Source organism: Chelon labrosus (assembly GCF_963514085.1).
Source record: "Chelon labrosus genome assembly, chromosome: 7".
Classification (NCBI taxonomy): domain Eukaryota; kingdom Metazoa; phylum Chordata; class Actinopteri; order Mugiliformes; family Mugilidae; genus Chelon; species Chelon labrosus.
In genome coordinates, this window is record NC_140343.1 from 3,676,580 (window position 1) to 3,703,728 (window position 27,149).

Genomic DNA, 27,149 nt, shown 5'->3' on the forward strand with positions numbered 1-27,149 from the left:
ACTGCTGTATGCCCACTTTGTCTTTCAGTTGCCCTCCATGCGACTCCCTACGTCACCCCCTCGCAAAAAAAAAAAAAAAAAAAATAGAGCCGCTTGTTAACCTTCGGCGTCCATCAACGGACTGTTGACTTTACATGCTCCTGGAAACACATCGAGCAGCAGGTGAAAGTCAGTGATCTCACTCGTACGGCTGTGTAACAACAACCACTTCCCTGTTAATGGTCTGAACCTTGGGCTGAGAGGTCGAGGGGTTAAAAGGCTTGTGTAACACAAGGGGTGGTGGTGGTGGTGGGTTGGGGGGTCTTATCAGGGTGAGGTGTGAGTCAGTCGGTGTACGTCATGGTCCCTCTGGAGTTCCTACACATACTGCAGTGGATGGAAGCTGCTTATCTTGGGGGGGCGTCTGTGCATCTGTGTATGTTGGCACTGGTGAGTGTCTGCATTCATTTGTGTGAATGTGAGCTTTAAACCAACAAGAAAGCTTCTAGGTTCTGTGTGTGTTTTTTTTTCTCTCACCTCGTAGCCTTTAGCGAGCAGGAACTCAGCCAGGTAGGAACCATCCTAAAAAGAAAGAAAAAACAGACATAAACACTTAAAACATGCAGCGATTGGAGGCACTTGTATCGACTCAATCACAGCAAGTCAAGCAAATAAACAAAAACATTCACATCTGATTTAGGTCTGGATTCATAGTACGAAAGGCCAAAAAGAGTCACAACCGTTGTGCAACAACGTATATACACATATGGGAGTGAGAATGTACAAAATATAGATTTAATCAATCCTGAATGATGGTGAATTTTACATAAAAATCATTGACCTGAACCTGGACTACCAAAGAAGCCCCCAAAGAAACCCCATTGCCACGCTGTCAATCAATATATAACATAAGTTTATTTCCAATGCAACAGCCTCATTTTCTGTAATTGCTTGTCCTCTGGGGGGTCACGGGGGTTCCGGAGCCTATCCCAGCTGTAATTGGGCGAGAGGCGGGGTACACCCTGGACAGGTCTTCAGTCTATCACAGGGCTAACACAGAGAGACAGACAACCATTCACACTCACACCTACAGCCAATCTAGAATCACCAATGAACCTAACCAGCATGTCTTTGGACGGTGGGAGGAAGCTGGAGAACCCGGAGAGAACCCACGCAGACACAGGGAGAACATGCAAACTCACTGAAAGATTTTTATGGTTTGATGGTGTTTTATATGATAAAAGTAAGAAATAACACATTCCTATGATGTTTTAGTGGACGTTCACAGAGATCGGAGAAAACTTTAAACGCTTTTAGATTTCGACGAATACTTTTACATAAAAGAGTGCAAACCACAACTGATGCTGAAATGTTCTCAGGCTTGTTCACGTTATTGGATGTGGAAGAAATGTTTTGCACACAAACGGATTCAAGCCTTCTTGTATTTACAAGAAGAGAAGTGTTAGATGTCGCCTCTTGGGTGAAATACGGAGGATCATCGTTATAGCTTCCAAGAAAACAATGGGAGACAGAGACAGAGGGAAATGAAAGAAGCAGAAGTTATTGTTGTCGGTTAAATAGGTACCGAAAAACCACTGTGATGATGATGATGATGATGATGATGACGCCAAGAGATGGCCAAACATTTGTCATGTTCTGTTGGAAAATATGTGGAGGAAAGCCGCCAGAAAACCTCGGGAAGATCTTTAAATATGATTGTTCTTGATGGAACTGGCTGATTGAGCGACTTGTTGGAAAGAAAACATGAGTATTGTCTGAGTAAATGAAACATAGTAGTAATACCTCTCTGATCATTAGGTGTAACATCCACATGAATCAGGAGCTTTGAGCAGACATTGGACCAATGTCTTCCAATGTGTGTGTGAGTGTGTGTGTGTGTGTGTGTGTCAATAAGGTCTTGTTCCCCTCACCCATGTTACTCCTCGTCTTTTTTCCCTGCTCAGACTTTCCGACCGCACACTCTGGAACATTCCGACCCAGTCATGGCATTCATCCCTCAATCCCCCTCACATATGTGCACACACACACTCACACACACTGACTGACACACGCACACATACGCATGTATGGTAACACTGCCAGCATGCCAGCCCCAAGCTTCCCCTTCAGGTCTGAGTGTGTGTGTGTGTGTGTGTGTGTGTGTGTGTGTGTGTGTGTGTGTGTGTGTGTGTGTATCTCAGGATATACAAGAACCTGTACTCAGCACCAAGCAGAGTGGTCACGTCTTGTACGATGTTCACACTCCACACAACCAGATGTTGTGTTTACAGGACTGGACTCGACAAACTGACGTCAGAGAACTACCGGCAACGAAGGCCGACCAAAAAAAAACAACAAAAAAACTGCACTTGAATGCACCACAAAGACTACAGCCAACAGCCAGCTCCTGCACCTGCATGAAAGGAAATAACTCCTCCTACCAGCAGGTGGCAGTAGTATGTATTTATAGTTAAAAAAAACGGGAAACGGGAAGAGCAACTATTTGCTTTGAGGATAATTAGGAAGCAGTCAGTCTACGGCTAATTAATTCTAGATGAGCATGTTGAAAATATTTGTGGATTTGGATGTTTAGATGAGACGAAGACCGCAGGGGTCTGAGTAGTGCCAATGCTACGGGAGACGCTAATAAAACTAAGAGGAAACATTTATTTATTTAAACATTTTCCTCAATCAAAGCTTTGGCATTAAAACACAGCTGGATAGAACATTTTGCCTTTTTCCTCAGTTAACTATGACAATCGGTAATCTGAACACCTATTATTGGGAATGTTGGTATCAGGAGATCGATATCAGGCCAATCCAGGCATTTTTTAAAAATTGGATGGATCGGTATCGTGTTTCAGCCAAGTTAGGTCTCCAATAGGACAAGGCCACGTGGCTGTAGTGTCAAAACGTCTTATTGCCTCTTCAGAGGAGAAGAAGACAACTTTTTTCTTCTTTTGTCTAAGTGCCGGTTGGCTAGCGTCAAAGCTGAAGAAGTAAAAAGAAAGAACAAAGAAGAAAGAAGAAGAAGAAAGAAAGAAGAAGAAGAAAGAAGAAAGAAGAAAGAAGAAGAAAGAAGAAGAAGAAGAAAGAAGAAGGAAGAAAGAAGAAGAAGGAAGAAAGAAGGAAGAAAGAAGAAGAAAGGAAGAAGAAGGAAGAAGAAGGAAGAAGACGAAGAAGAAGAAGAAGAACCAAGGTGATAGTGATAGAACTGAGGTGGTAGTAGGTGGTGGTCATTCGATACCACCAACCTGATTCATCACCAACACTGAACGCTGCGTTAAAATAAAGAGAAAGCCTTTAGGAACCACCAGGTGAAGACATTGAGTTCATCAGATCAGCCGATGCTCAATATTAAAAGGCCGCTATCAGATCAGGGGAAATCTTGATAGGGACATCCCTAATTCTTATGTTATGTTTCCCTTCCCAGACCAGACTACTGCAGGTTGAGCACCCTGGCGTGGCGGTCAGCTTGCACTGATGCCCAACCTGTTTCGGCCTAAGCCAGGGAAGGAGGAGGGGGCGGCATCATGGGCACTGGCACTGGCAGCCCCTCACCCGTCCCCATGGCGTTCAAAGCCCCGGGCCGGTGTAATGTTTTCCTGCCCCCGTGCCAGGGTCAAAGCGTTCCACGCCAGACCAATATGGAAAACAAGGCCGAAGAGCTGCAGCTCTGTTTCAAAACAAGAAGCTCCTTTGAGGCCGCATTAGCCCATAAACCCTGGCCTCACCTCGCTGCTTCCTGTTATGGGGAGCTGGACGCATGCTGGGAGCACAGGAGGGGGGGCAGATGCACAAACACACACACACATATATACTCACACAGCTACACACTCACCTGCCAGGTCAATGCCACACCACAAAAATCCCCTAAAGACTCATTGAGGCCTTTCACACAATATGATCTCTTTACTCTAAAGCTTGATTCAGCAAACAGGAGGGAGAGAGTTAAGTGAACCGTAGCACAATGACCACCTCATATCTGAGTCTTTCCTCAGAATCTCAGGGAGTGGGTGCAGTAGGAGCAAAAGTGTAAAAAAAAAAAAAAGCAAACAGGTACAGGTGGGAACACTTTCAACGTCAGTGTATTTTTGGGGTTTCAAGTTTGCAAGATTTTTAACATTTTATTCTGCAGTCTAAAAGGAAAAAGGTTGAAGTTAATATTAGACTTAATTTTGTTTCTACTAATGTGATTTTAAAATTAAAAATAAAATAAAAAAACAGCCATATTTTACTTAAATGAATCCGGAAGTATTCTGGAATCTGGAATTTGAGTCAATCAGCACATTACGACAGCCCCGAGGCTTGTTCAGGGTTCGGCGCACAAAGTTTTCGGATGTTTTTTTTGCAGAGGAAACTCGTGCTTCTCCAGATTCAGAAGACAAACTCTCAAGGATATATCCAGATGACCAGATATCCTGTGCCATTAAGTCTAAAATTGCATCTGAATATTGTTCCAAAGTCATGATCCGTGATCCGTTTAGACCAAACAGCATCTTTATTCACCTACAAAAACTTTATATGAATTAAATTAAATTAAATAACGACTGTTTTTTCATTGAGTTCTCTTTCTGAGAAGACAAACTGTTTAGTAATGTTTTTATTTTTGCTTTTTAAATTCAAATAAACTCTGATTTCTTTATTTTTATCGTCTAAAAACAAATTAAAATACCAAAAACTTAAAATACAATCCACCAGTGAAACTCGAGAGTATTTATTTGTGTAGATTTGTAATTCAACAGACTTTTTCTTAATTTTTATACACACCCTCTCTGCATTAACTAAGAAAACAACACGTTTAAGGAAAAAAATCCATTAATAAAAAGGTTTCTGTGAATACTATGATTTACAAAACACAGAAAACAAAAAGAAACCAAAGCCGACGTTAGACTAAATCAATCCATGTGTCTAAAAGAATGTTAACAATGTGCGTTCGTCGGGATCTGCTCCCAGCGTGCGCTCATTAGCTCCAATCAGCATTCCCTCCCCTCATCATCATCATCATCATCATAATCAAATCATCAGAGGGTGGGTACGCATCGGTATCTGAAGGTGGCACTGCTGCGTGCATCTGCGTGACCGGGTGGATTTCTCACAGGAAAACAATTCAAGTTTTTGCTCTTTCACCTTTAAAACATTTCCTCCGGTTGACGTGCTGCGTCGACCGAGATAAGAGATCTGACCAGATGCTGCAAAAAAACTAATTTCACTTGGTAGCAAAAGAGACAATAGACCGCCCTACCTGCGCCAAAAAACAACAACACAGCAATCGAGATTAAATGCAGTTATTATCGAGTGTTACACGTCTACTTTTACATGATCTGAGGGGAGACAAGTTAGCCGTCTCTTGTCCTGTGCAGATGTGATGCAGATTTTCAACCATGAAAAAGAGATGCCAGTTCCTTAGGTACATTAATAAAAGGAATGCATTCTGATATAACAATCCTGCACCTATTCTTAGCTCCATGAACCAAAAAAACCTGTTTATTCAACTGTATTTTTGTTATTCTGGGGGCGAGTTTGAGTTTGTAGCCCTTGTGCCGACACACGTTCCTATTATTTTTGACATTTTAGTCAGTGGGCTCGGCAAAATAATAGAAACAGTTAACACAGTTTAACAGCGCCGCAATCTACATCCTCCAGACTGGTCATGCTCTTGAATTACCACCTTTCTGACGCGGTTTTAAAAATAAAATGAGCATTAGAATAGGTAATGAAGGAGGATTTATTTATTTGCCCTAGTGTACCTAATGAAGTGGCAGGTGCGTGCATAGTTGCATAAGATATCTAATAACAATAAAGCCAGTAGAGCATTTTTTGAAGTTGTGATCGTCCTGTTAAAGCAATGCTTGCAACATTTTTAGTTGCAGATTGCTAAATGTCATTTTTCGGTATTTGACCTAAAAATAAAATATCTTATATCAATATTTAATGGGTTCAACATGATTTGTAGTAGTTTAATTGTCTAAATTGTGTATTTGGGTCAAAAAACAGTTCAAAATCTAAACCCAGCTACATGTTTTTGATCATAAAAGACAAAAAAAAAAGAGCTAAAATTCAGATTTGAAAGGCAAAAGCTTTATCATTTAAATGCAACTGCACATACTGAACAAGAAGTTCAAATAATAGTTGAATCTGTGTGTGGACAAACAGCAGCTCTGTGAGTTTGGCACCCCCTGGTGGCGAAGCAGCGCACTGAACTATTTACTAACAGTGTCACTAGGTCATCTCCGTGACCTCCAATTACGCTATGTTGAGAAGCGCCAAGCATTTAGGAGAATCAAACCCAGCGTGGAAACATTTCTGACCAGGTCCAGCGTTTTTAAAGAGCCTCGTCTGCAGCCTGATGCGTGCGTTTGTGTAAACACAGAGGCCCCCGTGCGTGTATTTATTTGTCATTGTGCATGAGCTACAAATGAATCACTTTAATGTGTTTTCTTTAGACCGCAGGCAGAAGCTGCCAAGCACGCCGCTGCTCCGCAATTAGGCCTGATATGGTGTAACGACGCCGTAATCACAGGCCGCAACGCACACAAGCTTGTGCGCACACATATAAACACACACACATGCACATACACATGGATTTAAGTAGGAACATTTGGTGTGGTGTGTGAAGAGCAACATGAATCTTTCTCCTCTGGTTTAGGACCTCTCAGCCGAGACGTGGAAATACATTTTTTTGTGCACAGAGGAAGACACTAACAACTCTAATTTCTGGCTGTGACTAACAATTATTAAAATTATAATCCAATCTGTCAGTTATAAGATTTAAAAAAAGGTGGAAAACAGCTCTCATAGCCCCGAGCAATGTCTTTAAAGTCCTTGTGTCCCACTCATCAGCTCATCACTAAGCATATGTAAGACAGTCTTAAAACAGAGGCTCTGACTTATCCACGTCACCTGACAACTCATTTACTTCAGGGTGCGTTAACTGCCCACATACCACAAGCGGTATTGTTTTCAGCAGCTACACGCAGTTTCACGTTTCTCACACAGCAATTAGTGGTTGAACCTTTGACAGGAAGCATGTGGTATGTGTACAAGGTTGCATTAGAAACACTTAACACGGGTAACCCTCTGGAATTAAAATGCATCTTAACAGTGAAGCGCATACACCGATCAGACATAACATTATGACCACCTTCTTAACATTGTGTAGGTCTCAATTGTGCCTCCAAAACAGTTAGGACTCATCAGAGAATGGACATGGGCCTTCTGAGGGTGTCCTGTAGTGTCTGGCAACAGAATGTTGTTAGTGGGGGGGTCTTTGAGGGGAGGGGCCTCTGTGGATCATCCCACAGATACTTGATCAGTTTGGGATCTAGTGAATCTGGAGGCCAGGTCAACACCTTCTTGTTTTAGTTTTTTTTTTAGTTGTTCCTAAAGTGTTTTTGTGTGTGTGTCTGTGTCAGGCTGCATCCTGCTGGGGATGGCTGCTGTCATCAAGGAGTGTCATTGCTATGGGGTGGGGGTGCCTGGTCTGGTCTAGGTGGGTGCTACATGTCTAAGTAACATCCACACCAATGAATGCCAGGTCCAGAAGTTTCCCAGCAGAACACTGTATTGTCACAAGATGGTCAATGATATTTACTTCTACCGTGAGTGGTTTTAATGTTGTGGCTGATGGGTGTAACAGCGCAAGAGGTGAAGAACAAGTTGCTGGTCCATCACAAAGATGTTTGTGAAGGTTTTCAATCATGGTATATTCAACAAAAACAAACAAAGCTTAAAGAAGGGTAACTGGACGGCTGGGTGTCTTGAAGACATTTTGCCACTCGTCCAAGTAGCTTCTTCAGAGACCGGAGTCTCTGGCCATTAATGGGACGCTTGAGTATCGTTCATCTAGGAATGAATACCTTCAATTACAGTGGAGTATCTGATCCTTACAGACCCGAGTCATGTGAGTTTATTTCCCAGAACTAAAGAAGCTAATTGGGCGAGACGTCTTCAAGAAACCCAAACCAGCTGGCGCTTGCTTCAGCTTGTTTTTTTTATTATTAACGTGCATTGCTTTGGGAGGAAGGTCCTTGGAAGATTCAAACCTTCTTGATATGAAGTGTCAGCACTAACCACTTCACCACCCTACCAACCCCAGCGTTTTATAATGACTTAAAGGCAAGGTAGGAGTAAAAAGATTGTGGACCAAACTTTACGCTAACCTTGACTCTACCCCAGCCAATACAGTTCAGTTAAATTGTTAAAGTTAAATTGTTTAATTTAAGGGGTGTGGATATTGGGTTAGGGTTAGTCTAACACAAACATTACAATTTATACAATAAAGTTGTGTATAAATCTTTTAAGAAGTCCAAACAATTCAGCCAAAGACAGACGACTTTCTATGTGAATGGTTTCTGGTTTTGAAAAAACAAATCTCATCCTTTCAAAGGTCTTTTGTCTCTTAAGACATCTTGATATATGAATGCGGACCGAATCACCACCATCATCATCATCATCGTCATATCATGAGCTGCTTCATAAACTCCACTGCTAAGGCCGAGCATGTGCAGCTCCCTCGAGAACCGGACTTAATTCGGCTTTTTACAACTCGCTGCAGCTGAACTTACATCTCTTTTCCTGCGTAAACAGAAGTTGCCAGACTTTCGTTCAGATGAGGAATCAGTCTTTAAGGAGCCATCAGCAGCGATTATGGGCGACAGAGGAGATGTGAGCACAGATTCTTAGCTTTATGATTATTATTGCTGGCACTCGCTCAGACCCTGTCCCGTGCTGCTAACAGTGGAAGGCCAGGACGGAATGAGAGTGCATCGAAACGCCAACAAAGGATGAAGAATGGAGGCTTGTAGGATGAACATCAAACAGCTCGAGGGGTAATATTGCAAAGCGGCGTTGTTTTCCCAAGCATGGGAGTTGAAGAAAGAAGTGTGAACCTCAAAGCCAAAGTAAAGGTTTACTCTCGAACAAAGGAGGGCGAACCTGTCCTCTTGGTAACCCCCGGCTCGTAAAACGGCACCGTCGGCCAGAGCCCCTGCCCGGCTCTGCAGCTCTGCCTTGGCACTCAGGTGGTCTCCCATAACTCACACCCTCTCACCCCAATACTTCACACCGAGACGGCAGTCGAAAATATTCAGTCTGAGCAGCGTGCTGCCTTGAAATTTATGAACAGTAGTTAGCCAGGTGATTTATGGCATCACTGTGACCCCTGTGGCCGTCTAGTCATTTCTGAGATGGCGTATCCAGATGCCTCCTGCATAGTCTCTCAGTAGTCCACGGTAACGCCATTACCGGCAAAATAAAAATGAATTAACGCTGTTATTCCTTTTTTTTTTTTTCATATTATTAAAGAGAACGAGGGGAGATGGAGCTTTGGAACATGCTGCTTGACAGAGGAATGTGAGATTGTGAAAATGACTTTCCAAGGCCTCCGACAGTCGTCTCTCCAGGGCCGCGTTCTGGAAACGGTCGACTTGACAACTTTTACCTCGCGCCCTGAAAATATTCCTCAAGTTTCCGCTGACTCCCCGCTGCTTATTTGCTCTGATGCAAATCATCTGCCACAAAAACAGACATTAACACTCCGGCGTGAGTTCGCATGCTACTACAAACACACACAGAGAACCGCTTATGCAAATTTCTTGGATAAGTCTACGACAACCTGTTTGAGCAAAGCTGGAAAAATAAAATGCTGGGTATGCTAGTACTGCAAGCAGAGCCACTGAAAATGGCAGGAAATGGGATTCAAAGATCAATATCCTCTTGTGGCAATGGTGCTCCAGTTGCATCATTAATAAAGAAATATTCTGATTGCATTTGATGTCAGCACCTCATCATAAATCCATTGTTTGTAGCCACATTACTGCCTTTTAAATAAGTTATAGCTATTAATTTCATATAAAGCCATGAACTTTGAAATCATTTTTAATTCTAATTTGGGAATTACTGATTATTAGATCTAGGGAAAATATGTCTGTGAAGGTTCTCAGTCATCCAGGTCATGGTATATCCAATAAAGGTTCAAAAAAGGCAACTGGACTTTAGTCCGACTTTAGTTAGTCGGATGAGTGGTGAAATGTCTTCTCAAAAAAAAACTCTACAAGTCCAGTTGCCTTTTTTGAACCTTTATTGGATAGATCTAAGGAACATTATATTAATGAATAATGATATAGTATGAATAGTACAGAGGTCAAAGTACAAAAAGAACAAAATGCAGATTTAACCAGGAAGCCAAGAAGAACTTGTGGAATGTGGACATTGACCTTGAGGCTTTGAAGCTCAGTGTGGCATCTTGACAGAGCCTGACTACACCCAGGTAATTAAAAAAAAGTCAAAGAGGTAGGCAGGTGATGCAGAAGCAGACAACCTACCAGTAACTGAAAGTGACCACGCCCCGAATTATGCATAGAGTATTCTTTCAGGTGGAATTGTAGGAATAGTGATAAACCATTGACTAGACCTTCAAGACACAGGTATCTTTGTACTTCAGCAACTTCAGACACATTCAATGACCTCAAGTGATGCTACTAGCACCAACTGACTGTACTTCTGTTGAATTAAGGTGTTTAATACTGCAATTTCTTATTTTGCATGTTATACTTTTAATTAATTGACACTGCTTTACAGAAATCAGTTTTCACTTTGACAGTTAAGATGTCATAAAATGAATTTTAACATACAGGTCTTTTGGAACTAGCCCATCAAGGAACTGAAGTTGTTGGCACAATTTTTTTCCAGTCCTGGCGGATTCTCCAGGTTTCGCTCATCTCGTCTAACCACCTAATCATTAACGCAAGTTGATATCATCCAGCCAGTACACAAATACCAGAAAATCCAGTTCTGCCACACTATACTTTCCATTGTTCCGTTGTGTTCGTGGAATCATGATCCTCTTGGCTTCAACGGCTCATCCTGTGTGCAACTTCTTAAGCGTGACAGTTTCACAGCATGTTGGCAGCAGGAAGTCAAACAATAACCACACTGAGGACGACAAGTTTCGGTTTTCTGAATTCATTCATTCCATTCATTTTTCTGTAACCGCTTGATCTCTGCAGGGTTTCAGGGGGGCTGGAGCCTATCCCAGCTGTCATAGGGTGAGAGGCAGGGTACACCCTGGACAGGTCTCCAGTCTATCGCAGGGCTAACACATTTAGAATCACCAGTGAACCTAACGAGCATGTCTTGGGACGGTGGGAGGAAGCCGGAATACCCGGATGATAGAAAACTAAGGCTGGCTAATTTCCTGAATTCAGTCGATTACGATTCACAAGGTCTAGATGCAGCTGAGACGGGTTAGCATGGGCACCCTCACCCTAAATGCAACCAACGGTGATCCACAGTGTACTCTATCTATTCTATCAGAACCAGCATTAATATTTTCAACTGTTTTTGGATCTGCGAGCCTTTGCTCTCTACCAACATCAGTGTGTCTTGGCCTATTACCTGCTTTACCTTCCTTAGACCACTTTTAATTTCTGACCACTGCAGAACACGAACACCCCATGAGAGCTGCAGTTCTGGAGTCCTTGTCAGAGTCCCACTAATCCTTCCACCTGTCCATTTTTTTCCTGCTCACTTGCTGCTTAATATATCCCACCCTCTGACAGGTGCTGTGATAACAAGATAATCAGTGACCTTCTGTAATACTATTCCCTTCATTCGCTGCTCCTAAATGCAACATACAGCATCACTGAATGTAGTTAAGAGAAGGTGGATTAGATGCACATTTCCAAGAAGGAGGACGTCAAATCAAACACAGTTATGTCCCAGACATATTATAAAAACAGCAGAGATGCCATTAACACTTAAACCTATACGTTCAACTGTCAATTTATTAGGTACATGCTGCAATAGATCCAGGTTTCATGAGGGTGCTAGAGTTTGGGCTGTCTTCCATTATAAAAAGAGCTGCGTGTGTCCTTTTACCTGGCCTCGACATAAAAGAGGTGGACAAATTGTTAAGAACTGACTCAAGGATCCGTGTCCCGTCAGTGACGCACCATTCGTTGATTCTTCATTTGCATACTCAAACATTTGAACAAGAGTTTGAGCTCTCAGACTTATTTGCTTTGACTGTGATCTTGCAAAGTCTGGGAATACGGAAGTGTTTTCTTTTTTTTTTTTTTAAGGCTCGACTTTGGAGATTAATTGTGACGCGTGTCTGCAGTACTTGCATGCACGGTCATATTGTTTTCCAATACGGGCTGCCACTGAAAACAACTAACTCCAGTGAGAAACATGGCTGACACGTTTCTTTGTTGTGTGTGTGCTTGTGTTCGCCTGTGCGTGCACTGTACTACAGTATACACTCACTCGCCAGTTCATTAGGTACACTAGTGAATCCTGCAATAGCTTCGTAAAGGTTATGGTGTTCAGCAATTGATGGGTGTTTTCATTCTGGGGGGGCTGTAGTTTGTGGGACTGTGGCATTGTCTTGTGCTGTACCGGCCCCTCTTGTATTATTTTGACAACCCCATTGTAGTAAGTGGGTTAGGCTAACTAACAGAAGCAATGATTAAACATGAATTACCACCTTTCTGATGCTGTTTTGAGATAAACTGAATATAGGAACATACTGAAAGCACTCATGATGAATTAAGGCCTAAGCCGAAACCGGTTTGTAAAGTTAATATATAACATCAGTCATAAACGGGTGTTTAGTGCAGGGCTGTTTTAACTACTCTATTTGAGGTTTTGCCAAGTGTGTTATGTTTTAATAGCAGCACTGCCAAAAAGCAAACATAAAAATTCACCAACAAACTTAAACCTTTTTGTCAGTGAGGACAAGAGAAGTTAAATGTGACGTGGAGAGACATTATTACGTGTTATCAGTCTTTACTATCAGATTATGAAATGCAACCGGGGCATACCTCTTCCTTCACGGAAAAGGTACATCAGGTATACTTGAAGTACCTCTTCCTTCACGGAAAAGGTACACCAGGTATACTTGATTGTTAATTTTTGATTTAAAGTTGACTTAAGTGGAGTTACTGCAGGAGACTTCAGTACTGTGTTGTACTGAAGTCTCAGAGGAAGCATGACGTGGAAAATTAAAGTTAATATAGGATTCCTTGTGTCCAGATAGTGTCCCTGGCCCACTATAATTCCTACTTTGGGCACCTGACACAGGTGAAAGTGACACTAGCAGCTTTAAATGCATGTTTTCTCTCAAGAGAAACCACAAACAGGTACATCCTAACGTGTTTTCATCAGAAGCTTTAACGTTCACAAATGAAAAGCAGATTTCTTTTGACACAACTTCGAACAAATCCCTCAAACACTGGTCGCTAGCGTGGAAAGTGACTGAGAGTGGTTTACCTGTCCGGTGATGCCGGTGACTACAGCCACCTTCCTCTTCTTCTGTCCTCCGCTCACGGTGGAGCTAACGTTAGCAGACTCGGAGCAGTGGGCCATCTGTGACCGGATAAATGTTTACCGTCTTCCGACAAGGAACCGACTAAGATAAATAAAATAAAAATAACCCGCCTGCGAGTCTCCCAGAGTGAGTACCGGTAAGTCTCCTCAGCATCCGTAAACCAAACCATACACCGCTGCAAAGTGGATGACGTAGCAGGAAGTAGATGTAGAATCCGCCAATGGGAAGAGGGCAAGTGGGAGCAGTGGAGGAAGCCTCGTTAAAGATGGTAGACTGTGTGTGAGAGGCGGGAGGTTGATTTGACACAGCGCCACTCAAAGGACAGAAGGGGAACTGCACCGTTTAGTTATATCTGACAAGTTCATTTTGTGATTATATTTTAGCGTGATTTAAGATGTGATTACTGTTTAATCTAATCATATTTTATCGTATGAATTCATAATTTTATTTTCAAAACTACTTTTTATAGAACATTTTGACTATTTCAGAATCAGAATCAGAATCAGCTTTAATGGCCAAGTATGTACACATACAAGGAATTTGACTCAGGCAACTTTTCTCTCTAGTACAGAAACAACTTAAATAAGTGAAATAAAATAAAATAAAATAAAATAAAATAAAATAAAATAAAATAAAATAAAATAAAATAATAAAATAAATCTCAATCTGTTTTAAATAAATCTCAATTTTGTTTTATGAATCCATTCATATGCACCATACTCATCAATAGTTTAAGGTATTTTGATGCAGATGTACTTAATTGTTTGGGTGCTTCATGACTACATGATTAATAAAAACTGATGTGTGGAGAGATGATGGGGACCAGGGGGGTTGTTTCATGTTCTGTTACCAAATATACGTTGTAAATCAGGTTTTTGCAGTATCAGAGAGTTTCATTAATATTAATTAATCCATCTGTCTGTTGATTTTCTTTCGTTCTTTTATGTCCTTTAATTTAATTCCTCCTCTATTTTTTTTATTTAAATTTAAATTTTTAACTTAACTTAACACTGTCCCCCTTCATCACAAAGTCATCGCGTGTATTTTAAAGAGCTGCAACGTTTCTGTAAACCCAAAAACCAAAATAAATAAAGAATCTCCAGGATCTTATTGAGCTGACAGTGATTAGTTGATTCTTCATTTGCGTACTCAAACATTTGAACAAGTGTTGGAGCTCTCAGGTTCATTTGCTTTGGCTGTGATAATGCAAAGTCTGGGAATACAGACGCTGAAGAGGGCTCCTTAAGATTAAGGTTTAAGGCTAAGTGTGCAGATTTAAGGCTTTTGGCGCTTATTTGCACCTCTCCTTTCTTTTTGCTTTAGGAAAGATGCCAACAAATTCTCAACTACTCTGGGAAATGTTGGAAAGCGAGGACGACAAGGATGTGCAAAGCTGTCACCAAAGCTAAAGGTGACTGCATTGAAGAATCTAAAATATAAAACATACACCGATCAGCCACCAATCAGCCACAACATTATTGACCATCTTGTGACAGTTCAATGTTCTGCTGGGAAACTTTTGGACCTGGCATTCATTGGTGTGGATGTTACTTAGACATGTAGCACCCACCTAGACCAGACCAGGCACCCCCACCCCATAGCAATGACACTCCTTGATGGCAGCAGCCATCCCCAGCAGGATGCAGCCTGACACAGACACACACACAAAAACACTTTAGGAACAACTAAAAAAAAAACATGAAGAACAGCACAAGGTGTTGACCTGGCCTCCAAATTCACTAGATCCCAAACTGATCAAGTATCTGTGGGATGATCCACAGAGGCCCCTCCCCTCAAAGACCCCCCAATTAAGAACATTGTGTTGCCAGACACCACAGGACACCCTCAGAAAGCTCATGTCCATTCTCTGATGAGGCAGGTGGTCATAATGTTATGCCCGATCGGTTTATACTGATTTATAGTATTTGTTAGCCCATCTTTTTGCTTTAAGTGAAATCTTCTATCCAGGCCACGTGTAGGAGATCCAACTTTTAAAAGTTTAAAACTTTTTTAAAAATGTGAAAACATCTGTATCACATCTTTCGTCAGGTGTTTTTCTTGCATGTACCAACTTCTGTACAACTAAACCAGACTGTTACTAATAAAAAACAGTGGGTTACCATGATAAACACCTAGCCTATCCCAGCTGCATGTGTGTTTTTGGACTGGGGGGGAAACCCACACAGGCACAGGGAGAAACCACACCGCTGTACCACATGTCAAATACCTGGGGTCAATTTAAGATATTTTCCTTTACTTTAAACCAACATTAACTTGTTTATGGATTCGGTCAGAGCCAAGTCGGTGACTGCCAAGGTTGAGCGTGTTTCTCGGATTCCCCTGAATTTCTGAGTGACCATGGGCTGAACTGAACCCTGCTCTCTTCGCTGTTTCCACGCTCGCACACAATGCATGTGTGAAGGATGGAGCTTTCTGCTCAGCGGTGGGCAGCACAGCCCGGGGTCAAACACCTGCCGGCCCCCCGAACAGACGAGAAGTAAAAGAGGAGCCCCGAGCTGTAACTGAGCCGTGTGTTGTTCTCTTTTGATCCGGGCCCGGGTGGATCAACGCACCGCTGTGCTTCTCAGGAACCCAGCTCTTGTTTATCCACATTTTCCTTTTTTTTTTTTTTTTTTTTTTTTATTAAGACAGTGTTTAGTTAAGACTGTAATGAAATAGCACCTCCTCATCACGCTGTGCTCTGTGGGAAGTGGAGCAGCAAGAGAGAGAGGGAGAGCTTTCACAAGGCTACTGAGACTCTCAGCTGGAGCAGATGTTGTCATACGTGATCAAATGTACAAGAACAATAAGAGACCAGGAGCAGCTCTGATTACTGGATCACTTCTGTTAAGATAGAGTCTCAAGCTGATGAAGCTCTCCATCCTGAAACGGATCCTCTGCTGTGGTCAGCGTATCATCCTCCGCATTTGTTTTGGACAGAGAGACCAATTCAAACTCAGATTTTCCTTTTGGAAAGTCTCCTGAAATATCGCTAAAGGCAGAAAAACATCTGAGGGGAGGGGCCTCTGTGGACCATCCCACAGATACTTGATCAGTTTGAGATCTAGTGAATTTGGAGGCCAGGTCAACACCTTGTGCTGTTCTTCATGTTTTTTTTTTTTAGTTGTTCCTAAAGTGTTTTTGTGTGTGTGTCTGTGTCAGGCTGCATCCAGCTGGGGATGGCTGCTGCCATCAAGGAGTGTCATTGCCATGGGGTGGGGGTGCCTGGTCTGGTCTAGGTGGGTGCTACATGTCTAAGTAACATCCACACCAATGAATGCCAGGTCCAAATGTTTCCCTGCAGAACACTCAACTGTCACAAGATGGTCAATGTTATTCACTTCTCCTGTCAATGGTCATAATGTTGTGGCTGATCAATGTAAATATTCCGAGACCAATTTTTCATTCATTGTAAAGCTTAAAATATGATTTGTAACAAAAAAAAAGTCACATGAAACAGGAAACCAGCTGTTTTCTGGTGTACATTCTTTATTCACTTATTTATATTCTACGTTTGTTTACGTCTCATCATGACACAAGAAAACCTGAAAAAGAAAGAGTCATAAAATCATAAAATCAAATAAACAAGTATTCAAATCACAAAGCTTTTTCCGCTTCCAGATGGAGCAACCGACAACCGAGCGTCAAACAACCATCCAGCCTCCCGTCACGGTGAAAGGAAGGAGGACAATAAAGAAACGAGCGGCGTCTCCTCTGCTCCGTCGTCGGCTCTCCATCCAGAACCAACTGAACATTTTTACACATGATCGATCCGGTGTGTCTCCCCTGAAGAACGTCTTGAGTGAAAGCTTTGTACTTCAAGTACAGTCAGTAAATAAATGAACAAGAGAATCCACTTCAGTCGTAACCATGAGTCGTTCCGTAGGTAGTATTCTGTTGTTCGTTAGGCCTTCATGGAAGGTGAGAGGGCTACTCCAAAACGGCCGAAGCGATTACAAGCTAGCGGCGTGAACGCATGCAGAGGACGATTCGGGCTAAAGTGGAAAAGAAATGTGGGTGAAGAAGAAGAAGAAGAAGAAGAAGGAGAGCAAGAAGCAGGACGTAGTGTATCACATGTTGTGCTATGTACAAAATAAATTAATGGGTCGTGGCTTCAAACTCAAGTTCTAAAAGCTTTTTTTTTTTCTTTTTTAACCTTATGTTCAAGAAAGAATTACATTTTTTTAAATAAGACTTGTAAATTAAAATAAAGAAAGCATCTATATTCACAATAAAATATATCATTTAAATAACAGCATCCAGTCGTTTGCTGAATCTTGGAGGGACGGGCCGAGAAGTGCAAAGCATGCAAAGATAAATACTAACAGGACAACATGAAGAACAGCTGATACTCAGGATCTGCAGCGGTGCAAGTGGCTGTTGTAGAAGTGACAGGTGCTGCTGGATTCATAATTTAGATGACTCTACTTTCCCAGCTGCAGCTTTTAGAGCAATAGAGTCCTCACTGGTGCAGTGTGAAGCTTTGCGCTCTACAGGATGATGACCGTGCTGCACGGTGCGGTACGAGCTAACGCTGGGTACGAGGCGAGGCAGAGAGTAGACGTCCAGTGGCTAAACAGGTACAGCAGCATTGGTCCAGTGTCGGGGCTCCGGGGACCCTACATTGTCGAAAGGCATGCTGAGGGGCCTCACGGTGTTTCTGAGATTGAGGGGAACAGGAGAAAGTTTGGCTCAGTCAGTGAGAAAACAAATCAAAACGGATCATTTGACGTGTGATATGTGAGCTAACGTCTTACCCGTCTAGCTCTCTGGAGGAGGAACGTGTGTGGAGTGGCACTTGGTTTTCTGTGGGACGAAAATCGACAACAACGGTTTGTAACTGCACCATTTAAAGTTTAAATATATCCAAGACGTGCAATCTTCATAGATTTACACAAAGTATGTTTTTGTCAGAGTGTGCCATCTGAATATTTGCAGAAAATATGCAGAATTAATACTTAAAAGTACTTGTTTTTGACATTTCTGCATAAAAAATATTCTAAACATCAGCGGATTTCCACTGCAAATACTTTTAAGTTGCACTGTACATAAATGAAGCAATCTTATGTAGTCATGTCCTGCCTCTTGTGATGCATTAACCTGGATTTATCTTAAAATAACGCCATTTTTCACCTTCTGATTCAGCCGATAGTGCAGGCTCCGGTCCGACAGCCAGGGGTGCCTGAGGGACTCGGTCGCGCTCATCCTCCAGCTCTTGCTCTTCACCAGCAGACGCGTGATAAAGTCTTTGGCCTCGTCTGAGATGTCCGTGAACTCCTCCTCCTCGAAGTTCCACTGACAGGCCAGGATGTTGTTCAGCGTCTCGTTGTCGTCGTCCCCCAGGAACGGGGACAAGCCGGTGAGCCTTTAGAGACAAGACGGGAAAGACAAACAGAGGTCAGTGACGTTATTTCTTCCTTTTCTTCTTCTTCTGTGGTGGCGTGGATGAGCGCCCTCGACTCACAGCATGTAAGTGATGACCCCCAGACTCCACATGTCCGTGGGGAATGAAACAAACTCGTAGTTGATGACTTCAGGAGCCAAAAATTCAGGTGTTCCAAAGTTGACCTTCAGCTTCTCCCTGGGTTTATACCTACCAGAGACACAGCAGCAGATACGTGAGACACAGCAGCAGAGACGTGAGACACAGCGCTAAAACATTCAAGTCAGGACATGTGGGAGTGTAAATCTTTACCTCCTGGCCAGGCCAAAGTCAATGATTTTGATCTTGTTAGTCGCTCTGCTGACACAAAGAATGTTCTCTGGCTGAAAAAGAGCAAAAAAATAAAATAAAAACCTGGTTTTATTTCAAGTGTTTCAGACAAATTCTTTCTTCTCAGGCAACCGAGACAAAACGTTATGACAAGACGTGATGCATGTGTTGGCAGAGGATGCACAGCGGACAGTAATAAGATAAGATAATCCTTATCAGCTGCTACTACTTGCTGCTACTACATATTTCTGTACAGTATGACATATTTAATAACTTATATATCATACAAATTACATATATATATATTGTATAGTTTTGTACATATACTCATATTCAGACTTTAAACCTATTTATTGTACTATTTGAGTATTTATACATTTCTATCTTTCTATATCTTACATGTATTTGTTTATTTTTGTACATCTTATATGTACTTGTACAGTATTTCTTATATTTGATATATACTTTGTATTTTTTTTAGATTTTTTTGTATATTTTAAACATTCTTTTGTATATTTTATTTATAATTGAACCTACCTCATTATATTTTAATTTTTTACCCATGCTTGCTGACTTTAATTCCTCCTGTCTCTATGTAAGGATGCTGCTGGATACTGAATTTCCCATGGGATAAATAAACTATTCTATCTATCTACCTGTCTATCTATCTATCTATCTATCTATCTATCTATCATCTACCTTGAGATCCAGATGCAGGATGTACATTTTATGCATGTACTGGAGCCCTTCGCAGATCTGGCGTATGAACAGCACCGTGTCCAGCTCTGTCAGGTTGTAGTTCTCGTCAATGATGCGGTCAAACAGCTCCCCTCCTTCCACACTACAAACACAAAGACACACACACAGTTACGAGCTTGTATCTCTGCAGCATTGACACGTGTAGAACACACAAGTGTGCGTCTATCTTCGGACGGACTTACTACTCCATGACGAGAATGATGTCGTGGCGAGACTCGAAGGCGGCGTACAGCTGGATCAGGTTGGCGTGGTTCAGCTGGTTCATCACCTGGATCTCATTCCTCACTACGTCCTGAAGGACAGACACGGCATCGACATTAAAATATGGGGCCACATGCAGTAGTTAAACACATAAAAGTTGAGATAAATAAATGATGACTTGTGGTTTCTAAGAATCGTCTGCAAGTTTATGGAAGTCAATGACAATTATTTTTATTACAAGCGAAATTTGAGGAACAGACATAATTTTGAGGCTGTCAGAGTGTCAAACAAGTTTCCTGGAAACTATCTAAAGAATGCTGATGACTCATCCTGCATTTGTGGGCGTGTACCATTGAAATCCAAATATGGAACCACATATAGTGGCAAAACAATTAAAAGCTAAGATAAATAAAATGTGACTTGTGATTTTAAAGAGTCTTCAAATCGAATCAACTCTGAAGTTTTAGTGATTTTAAATAATATTTCTTCCTCTATATGTCACCTACAAAACAGTACATGGTGCAAATTCTGGAGGTATTTTGGTAGTTTCCTGGAAATGGTTTAAAAACGTTGATGACTCATCCTGCACTCAGGGGTGTATACTTTTTTGTCCATTGAACCCCCTTTCTTATTCCCCTCTATCCCCCCTGCATGTCTCCTTTACCAGCAAGCACTGCAGTGCACACATGGGCGGAGCCTGCTCGGGACAGTTGACCAATCAGAGCAGACAGGCCTTGCCAGCTTCCTGTTTTTACAGGAAACATTTTAAAATGGATGCAAATAGCACCACACTGTTTGTTTCATGTGGACTTCAATAGCTAATTATACTACTAGCCCCAGAAATGTTGGTTTGGTCAACAAGACAAGATTAACCTGCATCTGTTTTAAACGTTGCAGAAGAAAAATAGAAATAGAAGCTGTAGATATAATAAGGAAACTGGTCAGGTATATTCACGTATCACCAATTGTTTTGTCAGTCAGTGATGGCGACACGAACCAGCTGAGGATTTGGCAGCGAGTCGGACAAGCTTTTGGTCGGAGCCACCACACAGCTACGCTCAGACATCACATCAATAAAGACAGAATGAGGCCGACACATGCCCACGCCCTCTGGGCTGATGAAGCTGTGTCTATTTTCAAAATCTAATCCTTTGTAGCGCTAAAAGTAATCATCCACTGGCCTGCGACAATTTCTCAAAATCTATTCTGCTTCACATTCAGCATTCACCGCCGCACCTTCTCTTTCTGGCTCCTGGCCTTGATGATCTTGGCAGCCAGCGTCAGGCCAGACGAGTTCTCTGTGCACTTGTGGACTTGACCGAAACGTCCCCTGATGAAAGAAAAGCAAACAGACGGATGAGAGCTGGAAGAGGAAACACGCTGGGAATTTCATTTTATTATTAAACCCCAATAAATCTAGTCATTTCTCAAGCCGGACATCGAGCTGATCCAAGCTTCTCAAATGTGAGGAGTCATTGTTTTACGGTTGTTTTAGAATAATACAAGCTGTGTATCAAGTTTTGGACGGCTCCAAATCATAAATCTGTATTGGTTGGTCAACAAAACTATAAATTTGAAGACGTCATCTTTAATTTATGCAATCTCATAGTACTTTCTGAGTTTGTACAAGCCAAATCAAATGTAAAAACAATAATTTCCTGCAGCTTTTACTTTCATACATGCGGAATAATCTGCTCTTTTGATCATTTAGACATTAGGGGTAATATTCTGAGCCATTATATCAGTAATTTGAGAAATGTGCTTGCGTGCTGAGGAGTAATCCGTTTGAGAGGCAGGACTTAGCACCGGTCTGTTACATCACAGAGGCTATTTCACAAGTACCCCTCGAACATCACAATCATTTGCCCTTTAGGGTGCAAAAAAAAGATTGTGGAAAAAACTATTAGGCGGCACTTCAACGGGGTGTGAGATCCTCTGTTATTTCATTAGAGACGGCCGACGTATTTAAGTGTCTGTGGCCGTAACGGAGGGAAATGAAAATACACTCTGCTGTAATGAGAGAGGGGCATTGTGTGCTTGTTCCTGTCACTCACCCTCCCAGGACCTCTTCTCTGTTGATGCTGTAATAGGTGGCGATCTGATGGGGTTTGGGAGTCACGATGCGGTGGTCGAAGGGGGCCAACGGTGGAGGACTTAAGTCTGGAGATAACAAAAAAAAAAAGGCAAAATGAAGAATTTAGAAAAGGGAGGAGGGACAGAGGAGCGATGCTTCAGTCCCTAGAAACAAAGTGGATGAAAATAGCGGCGCGCCATCGCCTCATTATCTGCTCGGCCAGCTGTGCTGACTGACATGTCGGTGACGCTTGAAGGCGCATAGTGCTATGACATTGAATCTGCTTCAAAGTCTGAGGAACGAATAGTCCAACGTCAGAAACTAAATCAACAAGTTGAGAGAGAGAGAGAGAGAGAGAGAGAGACTGCGAGACATGGCTTAAAAGAGGACTGGTGCCGAACAGGACCACTGCCGACTTGCTTTTTCACATTTCTGAGTTTTGTTAGCAACCACTTTCCTTAAATGTCAATATCAATCTGTTTCCATATAAAAACTTGACATGTTTAGGCAATAAAATTCCCATTAGAGGCTATTTCAAAATAAAACTTTTGCATTCACGTCCTACCGAGAACAAACTCCTTCTGCGCGGCGTCTCCCTCCTTCCCTTCCTTGCCAGCGTCCGTCTTCACTTCGTCAGATTCGGAGGCCTGTGGCTCGCCCGCCTCCGCCACCTGTCCATCTTTGCTTTCTTCTTTGCTGCCTTCCACTCTGCTTTTTTTGAGGTCGTCCTTCACCAAGTCTTCCTCTGTGACGCGGCGCTTGCTGCAAGTGGCCATGTCGCCCACCTCCTCAGAGCTTAAGGAAGGGAAACACCGTGAACATGAAATGTGTGTGATTTTCACATTAAGAAATTAAAACAATTGTGTCTGGAAGATGTATTGCTCAGCCAGAAATACCTTTCCTGTGGAAGAAGAGAGGTCTTGCAGATGTTGGCCTTTTCTTCTACATCATCCTCTTCTTTTCCACCATCTTCCGAAATGACGTCTTCTTCCTTTTGCTCGTCCTCCTCCGGCCCTGACTCCCCAGAGACGTCCCCCTCTTCTTCCTCATCCTGCCTTGCCCTGGTTCCCTTCTTCCTCTCCTGCGGGTGAGCGGCGGAGCTGTGTGGCCCGTCCAGAATTAGCTCCGCGGGCTCCTGTCTGCCTCTGTCCTCCCCCCTCTGGACGTCGGCCTCTGTGTTTACAAGGGAAAGCTCAGTGTTCTGTCTGTTGAGCTTTTCCACCTGTTCCTGCAGCACAGGCTCATTCAGAGACGAGGTGTCTGAAGCAGGAAAAAAACACGAACATAACCTTGAGGTACAGCAGCATGAAAACAGCAGACTGGGACAACGGGAAGGATCAAATTCAGTCATGATGACGTATATGCATATTGACATTTTACGCTAAGCTAGCTGGCTGGTGACCTGTTCCATCATTCTGGTCCACATCACATCAAATATTTCAGCATTTACTAGAGGGACTGCCATCAAATTACCATCAATCTACCATCTCAATTAATTCATATGAGATTCACTTCCTTCAGTTGCATCAAGGATTAAAGTTATGCATAATTAAAACACTTTGAGTGGCTGTCCTCATAGTTTGCATCAGCTCCACCTCTTCGCCCATTTTTTATTTTAACTAGCCAGGAGGTAGACGGATGTATTGCTTCACACCACTCATGAGAAAACATACTGGTGACGTCACGGAGGGTTTGGCTAGGAGTTATGTTTTCCAGGGCATGAACCTTAATAACTGACTGGACAGACGTGAGCGTGTTTTGCCGGTTTGTACAAACTTGTGCAGCTTTTCAGTTCATTGATTTAAAGTCGCTGTAAGCAACTCATCAGTATCGGCTGTGTGCTTCAGATTAATTAATGCCAGCACCTACTACACTAGTTTCAGCATGTTTGCTTCCTCCAGTGAAAGCCTAGCGTACACATCTAACACGTGACGTGAGGGATTATTATTGCAGATTTACAGCATGAGGATCTATGCATGTCACGCGATAAGTAAAAACAAACTGTCGCCCAGAGATGCCAAATTAACTAAACCACGTTTATGTATTATTAGTTTCTTCACCAAATAGAGACTACAGTAAAAGAACAGTAATATACAGAGCTATGTATGCTTGGAACCTACTACCCAAACAGTTTGGACAAACCACTAGCACAAGAGAATTTAAATTGTTAGTGAAAAAACATCTTTTAAATGGATACACACAGAATCCTAACCATGAATAAAGTAAGATGGTTAAAATATATATAATATCTGAAAATAAATGGATGTTAGATATATATGATATTGAGAGAAATCATAATGGAATGATGTGGAATGCATGAATTGTTAAGAGTTTGAAGGATTGTTGTAAATAAGTGTCACCTCTTTTATTTTTTATTTTTCTGTAATAATTTTATATGTATGTATATAAATATATATATATATATACACACACACACATATTTTGTATTTGTTTGTTTGTCTGTCTGTTTTTGTTTTTTTCTTTTAAATTTTTGTCTGGTACTGTATTATATGTCGGACCCCAGGAAGAATAGCTGCAGTTCTGCTGCAGCTAATGGTGATCCAAATAAACAATAAAACAATAAAATAAACAATAAAACCACGGCGCTGGGTCAGGTTGATTCTTCTAAAATCTCACAGTCAATATGTGAAGATTGTTTTTTTTACACTTCTTGATCTCCTGCATTGTTCAGGCTATACAGAGTATAGTATGTATTCCAGCATCTCAGGTGATGGTGAGTTTACCTGTGCTCAGAGATTTCCTCTTCTTCTGTGCCTTCAAGCCCTTGAGGCTCAGCTTGGCTTTGTCCTTGTCATCCTTCGCCTTGCGTTGTAGAAAAAAAAGAGACAAAAATGAAATATTAGACATGTCCCGTTGCAACCAAACGCTCCGTGGGACAAACACGGACAAAACTTCAGGCGTGAGAGTCTCGCGTTCGCATCGGTTCATCGTCATTTGAAAGACAAGCTCACGGAACAGAAGGACCTCAACAGATGATATTATATACGCTTGATGTTTCCATTTGCACAATAGAGAGAGAGAGAGTGTTTGTTTTTGTTGCCACAGTTGCTGGTGTAACTCAAGTATGATGTGGAAAGAGGGAAAGGTCACGTATCAGCTGTATAGCAGGTGGCATGCACCACAACTCAGAAATCTAATTTACACTTTCCGACATATATTAAACAGTCGATATGGAACACAAAGTAAGAGAACTATCAATAAAAAATGCACTATTTTTAATGCGCAATACTAGAGACGTTCATATTATCCCTGCTACACCTTCTCTGTCGTTTACAAACCAGGTTACACGACATTTGATTCAGCATAAGTCAAGTATATGAGCTATTAAGCTGCACACACAGCAGCTAAAAGTGTAAAACAATCTGCCGTGCATTCTTCAAGCTGTTCCAGACGACGTGTCGTTACACACAAGGACACCGGCACATCTTATCACCCTCTACGTTAACATCACCTCGTCAGAACAGCCCAGACAAGTGGCGCACTGAGTCTGTGCAGCTCCAGACACCGACCAGGTCGCTGATAAAGACACAGCGCGGGGCAGATAACGAGTCTGACTCTAATCACTCGCACCTCGGAGGCATGATGACAACCTCTGCGCAAAGGAAAAACTACTTAACATTACAGAGAACCACATGTGGATGTACAGCAGGACCAAGAACAGATAAACCAGGAGCCTTATCTAACCGAGAGGAGGAGTGAGCTGCAGGTTTATGCAGGAAGATGGAGCCATTTAAAGATGTACTGTTTCCATTTCCCTTTAAAGAAAAAACACAATATGCACACAATCAATCTATCACTGGTAACCTTTCAAATTAGTGCAGTTAGTGCATTTTCCATATTGATCACAATGCAATTAGACCGAAGACAAAACCAGATGGAGAACATTTGATTTTGCTGTTCTCTTGCTCCACATCTCGTCCTGCCGCTCAGCCTCTCACCTTCCTGTTGCTTTTGTTTCCGGGCCGTTTGAACAGATGCTCCACCAGCCTGGAGCTCTTCACCACCTCCCCGATGAAGCTGATCACCTGCTGGGTGCCCTCCACCAGCCTCTCCACCCCATCCAGCCTGCGCCCCTGACTCTCGACGGTCCCGCGCAGCTCCCCGCACGGCGTCTCTCCACCCGACCCGTGGCCGTCCTCGCGCATGGAGGCCAGGTCCCGACCCATAACCCCGATGTCCTGGGACAGGCCGTCCAGCCGGGTCAGGACGGCGTGCTGCATGTTGAGCAGGCGCTCCATCTGAGAGCTGAGGGAGTCCATTCGGCTCTCCACGCAGCGCAGGGCAGCATCATGAGGAAAGCAAGAAGACGATGATGACGAAGAAGAAGGAGCTTGAGATTTGTCTGATCCACTGAGCGAGAGCTTCCTTCCTCCGGGCTTCTGACCATGAAGAGGGTTCGGGTCATAAACTTTGGCTAAAGAGTTGACGAGGCTGGAGCTCATGGCTGACTTCCCGGTTCGCATAAAGAGTAAAATCTATTCACGCACTCACAACAACAACAACCATATCACCGGACAAAGCTAGAGGCAGGAGAGCCAATCCCTCTCCCCTGATGCTAGCAGCTCAGAGTTGAGTTTTTAAGAATAGCAAGTGGCTGTTCTCCAAATTAAAGTGCAGCCCCCTGCGGACGTCAGGCACTGAGTGGCCAGTGATAAGAGCTGAGGGCTCGGGTGTGCAGCTGGGGATTGATGGGGGTTAGGGGGAGATGCTGTGGAGGATCGCTATGTGACATTTGAGTCACTTCAAAAGCCCTTCAGTCGGGCGTCAGAATCCCAAGAATCTGGAGGCTGAAATATGACTCCGTAAAAAGCAAGACAAACAAATAAAATGTACGGCCCGACGAGAAAGGACAGAACATCTCCAGATCTCATCCTTAATGGCTCACGAGATGTTGCGGCAGGTGCAGAAGTGTACAGCATAGTTTGTCAACTAATTTTCAGCAGGGATGCATGTGTTTTCTGACATTGTTGCCCAGGAGGAAGAAAAGTGACAGGTGTGAGTGTGTGTGTGAGGGCATAAAAACTTTACTAACCACCCGGAGCTCAGTCGAGGACACGGGCTCTGTGAGTATT

The 27,149-nt window shown here is 42.6% G+C and overlaps 2 protein-coding genes across 2 annotated transcripts in view; both read right to left on the bottom strand.

The window, feature by feature from the left end:
* gmds (GDP-mannose 4,6-dehydratase) overlaps positions 1 to 13,484 on the bottom strand; it is a 182,553-nt gene extending 169,069 nt beyond the window's left edge. The window contains exons 1-2 of the mRNA XM_084547979.1: positions 13,252 to 13,484; positions 517 to 561 (exon numbers count right to left, since the gene is read on the bottom strand). Coding sequence (XP_084404105.1) covers positions 517 to 561; positions 13,252 to 13,347 — 141 coding nt within the window. The 5' untranslated portion in view covers positions 13,348 to 13,484. The remainder of the gene's footprint in view (positions 1 to 516; positions 562 to 13,251) is intronic.
* A 4,487-nt stretch (positions 13,485 to 17,971) lies between these two features.
* mylk4b (myosin light chain kinase family, member 4b) lies at positions 17,972 to 26,519 on the bottom strand (the record flags this gene model as incomplete). Its single annotated transcript, XM_084548087.1, has 12 exons — positions 17,972 to 18,115; positions 18,443 to 18,674; positions 18,774 to 18,902; positions 19,005 to 19,075; positions 19,722 to 19,863; positions 19,964 to 20,073; positions 21,219 to 21,312; positions 22,037 to 22,142; positions 22,622 to 22,851; positions 22,953 to 23,316; positions 24,801 to 24,879; positions 26,016 to 26,519. 12 exons carry the CDS (start codon positions 26,517 to 26,519, stop codon positions 18,071 to 18,073), a joined length of 2,106 nt encoding a protein of 701 aa, XP_084404213.1. The 3' UTR covers positions 17,972 to 18,070.
* Positions 26,520 to 27,149: the final 630 nt, after the last annotated feature.